At 34.1% G+C, this 13,277-nt stretch overlaps 1 protein-coding gene across 14 annotated transcripts in view; it reads left to right on the forward strand.

Moving 5' to 3' along the window:
* Positions 1-13,277, forward strand: part of DMD (dystrophin) — a 2,167,959-nt gene that overhangs the window by 999,179 nt on the left and 1,155,503 nt on the right. For all 14 annotated transcript variants that reach the window (XM_072818058.1, XM_072818060.1, XM_072818056.1 and 11 more), the window contains one exon: positions 8,141-8,335. In XM_072818058.1, coding sequence (XP_072674159.1) covers positions 8,141-8,335 — 195 coding nt within the window. The remainder of the gene's footprint in view (positions 1-8,140; positions 8,336-13,277) is intronic.

Consider the following 13,277-nt stretch of genomic DNA (forward strand, 5'->3'; position numbering starts at 1 on the left):
ATTGTTTTGTTTCTTAAATTTGACAAGTGAAATAATACAGTATTTGTCTTTTTCTGACCGACTTAACACTATCACATTTTTTAATAAAGAAAAAAATTCATTCAAAAACAAAATTATGGCACGGGCATAATCAAAAATATCTATGTAATTATCACATTAAATAATGTGGAGGTAAATAATAGCCATATTTTCTGAAGTGTGAGAAGTGTAATATAGAAATTAATATTCTGAGTCTGTTCTGCAAAATCTATTCAAACTAGAAGATCCACAGTTAAAATAATATGGAAGTATGACATATAATTGCAGAATTTAAAGTAATTCCAAAGCTATTTTTCTTGTGTTAATTTTATTTTCTTTTTTTAAAGATTTTATTTATTTATTCATGAGAGACACAGATAGGCAGAGACATAGGCAGAGGGAGAAGCAGGCTCCCTGCGGGGAGCCTGATAGGGGACTCGATCCCGGGACCCTGGAATCACACCCTGAGCTAAAGGCAGATGCTCAACCACTGAGCCACCCAGGCATCCCAATTTTCTTTTATTTTCTTTTCTTCTCTTTTCTTTTCTTTTTTTTCTTTTTTTTCTTTTCTTTCTTTTCTTTCTTTTCTTTTGTATATTTTATTGGAGTTCGATTTACCAACATATAGCATAACACCCAGTGCTCATCCCGTCAAGTGCGCCCCTCAGTGCCCCTCACCCAGTCACCCCAACCCTGCACCCACCTCCCCTTCCACTACACCTTGTTCGTTTCCCAGAGTTAGGTTTAAACTAAATGTGTGTGTGTGTGTGTGTATTCATTTTCACGTGTGAATATATGAAAAATTTCTGTTCCAGGTATTGTCAAGCTGATATATCAGAATAGCTTCCTATCAGAAAATATATACTAGTTAGAGAAGTTAAAAATTTTACATATAAAGTTTGGGAAAAGTTAGCAAGGATTAAAAAGATTTCTTGACGTCAAGACTTTTCGATACTTCAATTTACTAATAGACATTGTGGAGCTTCATGAAGGGGCTAACATTAACATCTCCTAAAAGTATCGTATAACAGTATCCCAAATAATGACTTCTTTTTGTTCACATATAGTAGTTTTAATAACAGACAACTGAGAAGCCAAGACATGCACGTGCAACAGCATGAGGTAGTGTGCACTGAATTGGAGAAATGTGACATGGTTAAATCAGAAATACTTTTAAATCTATACCAATAAAGATTATATTATGAAATGAAGAGAACATTCCTGTTTGAATTCTGAGAATTCCAAAGAGGAAATTATATTAGAACTGTAGACCCCCCCCCAAAAAAAAAAAAAAAGAACTGTAGACCCCAGCAATTCTAGTCAAACATCTAGTTTTAAAAATTACCTTTTTGAGTTGGTAGTTTCTTTATTCATTTATTCAGCAAATATTTATGATCACCTTCTATATGCCAGGCACTATGCTTGAGTCTTTGGTATGTTTATTTTACATTGTAAGACACCTAGGATATATAACTTTATCTATGACACTAAAATGTTACTTTTCTTGTGATTTCTTACAATGGTCAGCCATCTATGTTGGTACTTTCCTTAGTGGAAACCAAAGCCCTTTTCTTTCACTTCTCTCACAGGCCATACTTAGTGACTAGAATTTTACCAAGTTACTAATGTATGTTAATTTATTGAAAATCGTTATTAAAATGCAAATGTTATCCTGTGGAGGATAACACTTTAAACCACTATAAGCCATTAACACATTATCAAGATTTAGTTTATCAGTTTAATTAGATGGTAATTTAGCTTGGCCCCAAGGAGCTAGGTAAATTTGATGGTATGGAAGAGAAGAATCACCATGATACAGATGAATGAGCAAGTCCAGCAGCCAGATCCATTATACAGGACACTACATATACCTGGCCTTCTAGAAGTAGGATGTACTTAGAGATTGGAAAATAGAGCTTCATCTGCGTACCTCCTTCACTGACAACCTGCCCTGCACCAAAAATTTTATTTCAGAAAGTAAATAATATGGCTATACAGGATGATTTTCTGCACTATTTTACACTGATTACTTTATTATTTTTTGGGTCTTATTATTTTTGAACAAAAGAGAGATAAGTTATAAGCTTAATACAGTTTGTTGATTACTTAATGATCATTTGAGGATTGAATTTCTCCTTTTTTTCTTACACAGCTTCACATTGACAATTTTCTAGATGATGCATAAAGGAGGTAGAAATACCTTAAGAGCAAACTGTCATTGCTATTTCCTCTATGTAATACTATAACCAATCCATTTGGACTCATTTGGCTGATTATTTAAAATCTTTCTACCCAGTGACAGAAGTAAACATATGGAAGGCTGAATACTGTCAGAATACTAGTATTGTCTTGGCATTTATGGGTATCCAAAACTATAAAGAGGAAAGACTAAACCCATAAATATCTCATCTGTGTTGTATTCTTGTTTTTTGTATCTCTTATTATTTGATTCTTCCTTTCTTTTTTTTTCTTTTTTTTTTTCTTTTTTTTATTTTTTATTATTTTTTTTAATTTATTTTTTATTGGTGTTCAATTTACTAACATACAGAATAACACCCAGTGCCCGTCACCCATTCACTTCCTTTCAATCTGTGGGTTAATGTAGTATTTTTTTGACCAAATTAGATTTTTTAATTTTTTTTTAAATTTATTTATGATAGTCACACACAGGGAGAGAGAGGCAGAGACACAGGCAGAGGGAGAAGCAGGCTCCATGCACCGGGAGCCCGACGTGGGATTCGATCCCGGGTCTCCAGGATCGCGCCCTGGGCCAAAGGCAGGCGCCAAACCGCTGCGCCACCCAGGGATCCCCCCAAATTAGATTTTTTGATTTCCCATTTTAGGTCTGTGATTTATATAAATGATCAAGGAGAAATAAATAAAAATAGCTCAGGTGTGTTTCTTACTTCAATGACCCCTAGGAGGAAACATAATTGTCTTTTTCCAAATACTTTTGAGAGTAGGAAAGGCAGCTACCTAAGTTCTTACACATTTCCTTGTCATTTATGACCCATCAGAACCCATAAAAGGCCTGTGATCATATTTGGGATTTACATGCTATTGTGTTATTATTTTAAATAATCTGTACTATTTAAGAATGCCCTTTTGAGGAAAGATAATCAGATATACATTAACAGATTTTCATATCATGGTTCACTTTAATCATTAATAAATAATCTTATTTTATTTTAAAGATTTAGCCCATCTTTGTCTTTATTAACTATAATGTTACTCCATTAAAAAAATGGCTACATTATTGTATTATGGGGTTTTTTGGTCCAGATGTCAGGTTTTTTTAGTTAGGCTTTGAATATGTTGACATATTTTATATACCATGTTTATGTTAAATATATACATGTTTTATGGAATGTATCATAGTATGGGATTTTGTGCATTTTTCTTTTTGAGTTTCTTTGACATCATAACTCATAAATGGACCAGTAACCACAACCTATTTGAAACATATATTGATGAGAGAGAAATACTTTAAATCATGAAAGAAAATATTTTGTTCTAAAAACTTAGATATAATGGACCATTGGTTTCAAAACAGGATTGCTTCTATCTTGTGCAGTATGTGGCCCTTCAAGAGGCAAATTTTAAGTAATAAAAATAATGTGATAACTAAAGTTTGAGAGAAACCAAAGTTTATTAAAAACTTTATGAATGAATTCTATGCCTATGTACATAGTTCAAAATCTCAGAACTATTTTCACTTCAACTTTAGGTGCTACAAATCATAGTTTTAACCTATCATAATCCTTTTAAGCATCATTTGAGCTTTCCATTTGTTAATAAAAATAAGTACTTTGGGGCTTTCTTCCACATCTCTTGATTTTCATTTCTAGAAAATGAGGATAGTATATTCTTTTGGGTATATATTGTTAGAAGTGAATATGAACAGAGAGAAATAAAATGAATTAGTATGGCTACAGCACTTCCTTGCTAATGATGCGTGCATTTCTATAATGATATGAGGTGGTAAAGAACATTAACAAAACAGGTTGATTTTTAAAAGGTTAGACAGGATTTGTACACAGAATTCAGAAGGAGATAATTATTCAAGACAGAGTTAATGAAATTCAGATGAAAAGGCAAAATCTGAATATGAGTGCATGGATTATGCATTAAGAGGCAAAAATGAACGTGATACTTCCAATTATATTGATTTTTTAATAACTGTGGATTTTTTATTAAATGAAATGGAAAGTCATTCATTGGATATAGTTTATTATAGAACTGCATGACTTTGTCAAAAGGAATGATATATTTTCAGGAGTAGATAGTAAACTAGATCTCCAAATTTCTGACTCTGTTGATTAAATTTTAGTTGTTTCTTGTATATGAAACTTATGATACATTTTCTGTATTAAATTTTATTGCATCAACTACAACTTTATTCAAAATATGTAACACTGAATTTTCTAATAAATGAGTTGATTGTTTCCCAATGGTGTCAAAGAATTATTCTGCAATTTTTGTATTTCTCATAAAAGTTCACCGGAGCATCATTTAGCTTTCCCTATTCAGATGATATGCACCACTTAACTTCTCTTATCTATGATGACTGGATACTATGTATTGATATGATAGGAGGAACTAAGTCCTCCAACATATCCATCATCATTAAATATTTCCAATGTGTGGTTACTAACCTTTTTCAATTTAATATACAAAATACAACTGAGTCAATGTTCACAGTAATTGTAACTGGAAGGCATTTTAGAAATTATAGGCATTCTAATTTATTTATTTATTTTTTACAAAAGAGAAAAAGAGAAAGCAGATTGCTTGTTTATCAGTAGTTTAGCATACAAAGATTGCAATGTTTTTCTCGCTCAGATCTTTTCTAGGTGATAGAATATGTCTTTCTATTTTTTTATTGTTCTCATTGACCATAATAGTTTTAATATTTCTCAATATTCTGGAGATTGTCTTTATACTATGTGTGAGCATGGAGCGAATAGGTTGTGGTATAGTTAGTCCACTTATTTTCATAAACTGATACCAATTGTTCTAAGGCTTGTATATGATAATCTTGAAAATAATTTCAATATACGTATTACTAGTGCTTGACCTATGTGCAATACAATGGCTAGTGCTTCTTTGAAAGGTATTACAATCAGTTAGTGATGGCTTCCTCATTGAAGAAAAAAAAAGCAAAAAGCATTTCTAGAACCAGATACAAAAATAAAATTATTTGAAAATTTCTGAATTTAAATAGATGCCACCTAACATTCCCCTAAAAGAGATTTCCATTGAAATATGGGTGAAAAGGGTTTTCTCTTGATATGATGATGAATATTTATTATGTGGGAAAGAAGACATGGATCAAGATTTAATAAAATAATCTATGACAGACATTTAGTCAAGTAGTGAAAAGCTTTACAAATTAGAAGCTAGTATGCTGCTTACTTTCTTAGAGCCCTGGATGAGGACTGTAGCCAGTGCAAATCTTTTTTTTTAAGATTTATTTATTTATTTCAGAGAGAGAAAGAGTGAGTGAAGTGGTACAGGGAGAGAATCTTTCAAGCAGACTCCATACTGAACGCAGAGTCCAAATTGGGGCTCAGTCCCATAACACATGAGATCATGACCTGAGTGGAAATCAAAAGTTGGATGCTTAACTAAGCCACCCAGGCGCCCTATAGCTGTGCAAATCTTATTTGTTGAGACACAGAACTCCAGTCTTCAGAGCTGTGTGGTTAGCATTGTTATTTAAATAAATTTCAATTAAAAAAATTATTTGAGTATAGTTGACACACAATGTTACATTAGTGTCAGGCATAAATTTTAATGGAATATCCCTGCATGTACAACAAAATATAATTAGCCACAAACACAAAGAATCAGAAACTTGGGTTTTAAACTGTGTTTCAGGAAGTTAAGTCTAAGGCAGTAGTCAAATGTGAGTTTATTTTTAGTGTCTTATTCCTCTATTGTATTTAACTCTTAAGTCCCTTACTATCTATAATCCATAATTATTATATTTGGAAGTCATCAGTATGAATTTAAGATAGCTGTGAGCATCTCAAGTGTAGATAATGAAGATCAGGGAAACTACCTGTCAAAAAAGAAACAGAAAGAGGATATAAAGAACTCAGTATTTAAGAGAAAATGATGAGGACAGACATTAAAACCTTTTGGAACTCACACTGATTTTTTAAATGAAACTCAGATTTTTAAAAATATTTGGAAGGTATGTATCATTCTAAAATAATCCCCTTGGTTAGACAAAAATACACATACATACATGTATATGTACACATATAAGACAGAGATAAACCACTACTCAATTTTGTCACTAATAACAAAAACCACTATTCTACCCAACTTTGTCACTAATAACAAAAACCACTATTCTATAAAAATTTACAGGTATAAAATGTATATTAATAAAAAGTAAAATTGCTCCATTATAGAAAAATAGTATAGGACCATTCTTGTTTTAGATAATATAAAACAATCTTTCCCTCAGGAGGTGAAGAAACTGATGCAAATAAGAAAAACCACTTATTAACATGGAAAATTTCAAGAACAGTCATCCATCTAATAGAATATATGGAAGTCACAGTGAATTTGCTTGACTTGTGTTAACTCTACTAGTTAGTACTAAGTTAATGTGTCAATGGAAATTGCATATTCAAATGCCTGCTGATTTATTTTTCTTTTAGTGGAAAGGTTGGTTTGAAATGAAAATATTGAGAATTTGAATTAAAAATATGTCCTCTTTAAACTCTAGCTCAAAATCCTAATATTATCTTAAATGTAAAATTAGAAGTGCATATAGAGTATCATCCTATTCATCATGAAGGAATGTGTATCATATATTTAGTCAAGATATATACACAATATCAAACTTTGTAAAAACTATAATTATTCCATTTAAGCTAATTTGTGCAATTCTGTGAATTTGCAGTGTCATAAGTAAATGAGACATCTAAATTGCAATTATTTTTATATTATGTTAGAAATGAGTAGAAGAATCCTGGACTTGATAAATTAATAAGAAAGCGTGTGTAGACTAGCTTATAATTTTACTCATCTTAACATGGATTCAGTCTGAGATCCTAAATTCCATTTAATTTTATTGCTGCAAAAATGAGGATGGTCTTGTCATAAAACCTGTGCAGTAATAAATGATTGTGTTAGCATGCTTATCATCAGAGTTCCTCTAGAGACTCTGCCACTGAAACCCTCAGCTGACCCCATCAACAGGCAGATGGCAGTTGATCAATTCAAAACAAAGTTACTGGAAAACTAATTTCAATTACAAGAGTTTTGTTGCTTATAGTAGAGACAGAAGAGAGCAGAGGTCATCTATCTTTTTGAATTTGCGTGCCAAATAGTATTTATTTCATGCTCTTACAAGGAGTAGGGAAAGAGGTGCTATTGGCCAGATACAGAAGGACTATAAGCTACAAATGCCTATCAATCGCAGTACTTGAATGGCAGGTAGGAATGTGCAGATGTAGGAGGCTAGTGCCTCCTTAGACCCGTGGGCTTTCTGGAGTTCTTATTATAATGTGAATTCCACTCTCAGTCTTTCTCATCTAGTACTTTAATTAGAAGCTTAACTTAACAGGAAACTAGCATTAAAGAAGGGATCTGATGTCTGGAATTGGGAGGGTAAGGGTGCTGAATGTAAAGATATATACTGGCCCAAACCACTTTGTCCCTCTTGTACCTCAATCTGGATTTGGGAAGAAAAGCATAGGAGAGGTTCCTTTGATAGGAAAACCACAGATGTAGACCCCCCCAACCCCACCCGCCTACCCCATACCTAATTTTCCAGGAAGCTTAGAATTACATCTTAAAAACCAGCTGTAAAAATTATCCTTTTCTTAGTGTAAAACTATCCATCTGATAACCTACGGCTCTTGCTCTTTCGTTCTTACACTCATGGTACTGATGTGTCTATATCTCTTATTTTTAAATGTTTCTAACACCTTTTGCAAGAAGAGGGTGTTTAAGTAATAACCTTTTTACTAGACTTATCATCATGCATTTTTATTCACTTTCAGCCCTCTATCAGCTATAAACTGGAATGTATATAAACTCAGTAGAGATCTTTTCATTATTAGGAAGCTAAAAGAATTGTTCTTTTGTATGTCTATACCAGCACACTGTCCATGAAGAGTCAGTGGTGGCGATGACTGAAGACATGCCTTTGGAAATTTCTTATGTGCCTTCTACTTACCTGACTGAGATCACTCATGTCTCACAAGCCCTATCAGAAGTGGAAGAGCTTCTTAATGCTCCCGACCTTTGTGCTCAAGATTTTGAAGATCTCTTTAAACAAGAGGAATCCTTGAAGGTAAAAGCAAAGCATTTTTATGAGATTTTTACAAGCTGTTCTTCTTGATCATTCGCAGTACCACAACGATTGACTTAGAGGTACACACCAAGGCATTTTAACGTACATGTGGAATTCCTAAACCACTTCACAGGATAGTTAGTTCTAGAAAGCTGAGTTAGAAAAAGAAACATAAACCAGAAGAGGTATTTTATAATATTTAATGTTGAGAGACTTCCTAAAAGGAGGGAACACAGAAGTAATAGTTTCACATAGATTCAGGGCAGAAAGGACTTACCCAAAAGCATGCTTTGATAAGGTAACGGTATATTCACAACTAATACATTCCTTTCCTTTCTTTTCCCATAAAAGAGGAAATTTATGAGATTTTAAATAGCATTTATTGCATATAGGTTTAGCTTTATATTTTTTACTTAAAATATGCATATTCAACTTCAAATTAGTGCCAGCATCAATACTGTGATACCTGGAATCTAATTGAATAGAAAGCAATGAAGTGTTTCTTTAAAATTTCCAGGCAAAGGCTACCAACTAAATCTAGTATCTTTTCAAACCGCCAACTGCATGTTTCTGAATCCCAGACGAAGACAAAGCATGATGAGGAAATAGACTTTGAATTGTAGAGGGAAGTGTCTGAAGATAGATGAATTTAGCACCAAGAAAATGTACATAATAATGTGTGCCTCAAAATAATTTTTGTGATCATACATTTTACACTCAAAATGAAATAGGATAGCCAGAGCTCAGTATTTTTCAATGCAAATAGTGTAAGATTATAGGCAGAAGATAAGTTTGCTCTCAGCAGCACCTATTAGCCAAAGTATTTTATACTCTAAATGATTTCTTGGGAGCTCATTCCATATCACACGTTTGTCTGCATAAGTATACAGAAAGATAAAGCTGTTTGTTTGTTTTGGAAATCAGAGCTACAATATCTTGAGTGACTTGAATTTACTGTCTTACATTATATAAAGTAAGATATAAAATTACATGCTAAAATAAAATAAGAAAGGCATGGATCTCTGAAACTACTCCATCCATTTCAGTGTGGTGCTCTTTATTATTCTTTTTGAAATAAAAGTCAGATCACTAATGGATACAGTGAAGAAAAGAAACCCAATCAATTGATAAAAGAGATATGCCAGCATTCTTGTCGTTACTCACATTAACTAATTTCATATGACAGCACAGTTTATAAGTTCATCATTGTCATTCAACATGTAAATCACTGCTAATGAGCTAATATTCATTTCATTCCATGTTCCCAGACATATGGGTCAGGAGAGCAGTGACCCTAAACTTATTAAGTTGCCAATTGAATATCTTTGTCTTCATACCTCTTAACCTGGCACACTCAGAATAATGGGCCCCTGGCTACATTCAGCTAGTCATTTGTTCTTCCAGATATGTTTAAGAGTATTATAGCTAATGCCAATTGTGATTGTATTGATTACTGTGGTTTGTAAAAGTATTATTGCAGGTTTAATTTAACTGGATTATGGAATCCTTGTTAGACGCAGTTTGGGGCATAACTCCAGCTCATGACCAATAAATCTCTGGCAGTAGGCAAACGGGCTTCCTACCATTGTGAGCCTTTGAAGGGGGATAGTTTTGATCTCAGTCTTTTCAATGAATATGTATTTCCTCTTAAAGGCATTCATCATTGTCATTATCCAGTAGTAAAAATAGAAAAGTAGTGCATAAATTGTACAGCTTCTGGTTGGGAAGGTTTGAAATTAAATTGTGTTTGATTTTATTCCTGACAGATTTGCATGAATCAAATTACAGAACTATAGTAGGTATTGCTGTGGTTTAACATACATATTTCTTTAAAGTATAATACAACACAAGTAATGTGTAATAAGTTAAAATAATTACTTTCTGAACATAATATAACTAATATAGCACACATAATTTCCATAGATTTATTGAATTGGAAAGCTACCTAATCATTTTGACAAGAAAGAAGCAGAAAAATAGCTATTTACATATGGAAATCCGCATTTAATAGCTGATACATTAGCTAAAGAAAACTAGAAATGAATGAGGAACATACACATAAGTAGTATTTATTCTTATATTATAGTCAATATTAGTGTTGTGAATCAATCGATTGTGTTTGTTTATATGCAAAAAGTTATAATATTAATTGTACAAATTCTACATTGTACGATAGTTTTGAAAGAATTTAAATTTTGAAAGTTTCAATCAATGTTATTACTTTATTTTTTTGTATATTTTTATTGGAGTTCAATTTGCCAACATATAGTATAACACCCAGTGCTCATCCCATCAGGTGTCCCCTTCAGTACCCATCACCCAGTCACCCCAACCCCCCGCCCACCTCCCTTTCCACTAACCCCTTGTTCGTTTCCCAGAGTTAGGAGTCTCTCATGTTCTGTCTCCCTCTCTGATATTTCCCACACATTTTCCCTCCTTTCCCCTTTATTCCCTTTCACTATTTTTTTATATTCCCCATGTAAATAAAACCATATAATGTTTTTCCTTCGATTGACTTAATTCACTGAGCATAATACCCTCCAATTCTATCCACGTTGAAGCAAATGGTGGGGATTGGTTGTTTCTAATGGTTGAGTAATATTCCATTGTATATATAGACCACATCTTCTTCTTTATCCATTCATCTTTCGATGGACACCGAGGCTTCTTCCACAGTTTGGCTATTATGGACATTGCTGCTATAAACATCGGGGTACAAGTGTCTTGGTCTTTCACTGCATCTGTATCTTTGGGGTAAATCCCCAGCAGTGCAATTGTTGGGTTGTAGGTCAGGTCTATTTTTAACTCTTTGAGGAACCTCCACACAGTTTTCCAGAGTGGCTGCATCAGTTCGCATTCCCACCAAGACTGCAAGAGGGTTCCCCTTTCTCTACATCCTCTCCAACATTTGTTGTTTCCTGTCTTGTTAATTTTCCCCATTCTCACTGACGTGAGGTGGTATCTCATAGTGGTTTTGATTTGTATTTCCCTGATGGCCAGTGATGCGGAGCATTTTCTCATGTGCTTGTTGGCCATGTGTATGTCTTCCTCTGTGAGATTTCTGTTCATGTCTTTTGCCCATTTCATGATTGGATTGTTTGTTTCTTGGGTGTTGAGTATAATAAGTTCTTTATAGATCTTGGATACTAGCCCTTTATCTGATAGGTTATTTGCAAATATCTTCTCCCATTCTGTAGGTTGTCTTTTAGTTTTTTTAATGGCTTCTTTTGCTGGGCAGAAGTTTTTTATCTTGATGAAATCCCAATGATTCATTTTTGCTTTTGTTTCCCCTGCCTTCATAGATGTATCTTGCAAGAAGTTGCTGTGGCCAAGTTCAAAAAGGGTGTTGCCTGTGTTCTCCTCTAGGATTTTGATGGATTCTTGTCTCACATTTAGATCTTTCATCCATTTTGAGTTTATCTTTGTGTATGGAGTTAGAGAATGGTCTAGTTTCATTCATCTGCATGTGGCTGTCCAATTTTCCCAGTACCATTTATTAGAGAGACTGTCCTTTTTCCAGTGGATAGTATTTCCTGCTTTGTCGATTATTAGTTGACCATAGAGTTGAGGTCCAATTTCTGAGTTCTCTATTCTGTTCCATTGATCTATGTGTCTGTTTTTGTGCCACTACCACACTGTCTTGATGATCACAGCTTTGTAGTACAACTTGAAATCCAGCATTGTGATGCCCCCGGCGCTGGTTTTCTTTTTCAATATTCCCCTGGCTACTCGAAGTCTTTTCTGATTCCACACAAATCTTAAGATTATTTGTTCCAACTCTGTGATATAAGTCCATGGAATTTTGATAGGGATTACATTGAATGTGTAAATTTTCCTGGGTAACATTGACATTTTCACCATATTAATTCTTCCAGTCCATGAGCATGGAATATTTTTCTATCTATTTGCATCTTCCTCCATTTCCTTCAGAAGTGTTCTGTAGTTTTTAGGGTATACATCCTTTACCTCTTTGGTTAGGTTTATTCCTAGGTACCTTATGGTTTTGGGTGCAATTGTAAATGGGATTGAGTACTTAATTTCTCTTTCTTCAGTCTCATTGTTAGTGTATAGAAATGCCACTGATATCTGGGCATTGATTTTCTATCCCGCCACACTGCCGAATTGCTGTATGAGTTCTAGCAATCTTGGGGTGGAGTCTTTTGGGTTTTCTATGTACAGTATCATGTCATCTGCGAAGAGGGAGAGTTTGACTTCTTCTTTGCCAATTTGAATGCTTTTTATTTCTTTTCATTGTCTGCTTGCTGAGGCTAAGATTTCTGGTACTATGTTGAAAAGCAGTGATAAGAGTGGCTATCCCTGCCGTGTTCCTGATCTTAGGGGAAAGGCTCCCAGTGTTTCCCCATTGAGAATATTTGCTTTGGGCTTTTCATAGATGGCTTTTAAGATGCTGAGGAATGTTCCCTCTATCCCTACACTCTGAAGAGTGTTTTTTTTTTATAAATTTATTTTTTATTGGTGTTCAATTTGCCAAGATATAGAATAACACCCAGTGCTCATCCCATCAAGTGCCCCCCTCAGTGCCTGTCACCCAGTCACCCCCACCCCCTGCCCACCTCCCTTTCTATTACCCCCAGTTCGTTTCCCAGAGTTAGGAGTCTCTCATGTTCTGTCTCCCTTTCTGATATTTCCCATTCATTTTCTCTCCTCTCCCCTTTATTCCCTTTCACTATATTTTATATTCCCCAAATGAATGAGACCATATAATGTTTGTCCTTCTCCGATGGACATACTTCACTCAGCATAATACCCTCCAGTTCCATCCATGTCGAACCAAATGGTGGGTATTTGTCGTTTCTAATGGCTGAGTAATATTCCATTGTATACATAGACCACATCTTCTTTATCCATTCATCTGTCAATGGACACTGAGGCTCCTTCCACAGTTTGGCTATTGTGGACATTGCTGCTATAAACATCGCAG

The sequence above is a fragment of the Canis lupus genome, chromosome X, assembly GCF_048164855.1.
Source record: "Canis lupus baileyi chromosome X, mCanLup2.hap1, whole genome shotgun sequence".
In the NCBI taxonomy this organism is placed as follows: domain Eukaryota; kingdom Metazoa; phylum Chordata; class Mammalia; order Carnivora; family Canidae; genus Canis; species Canis lupus.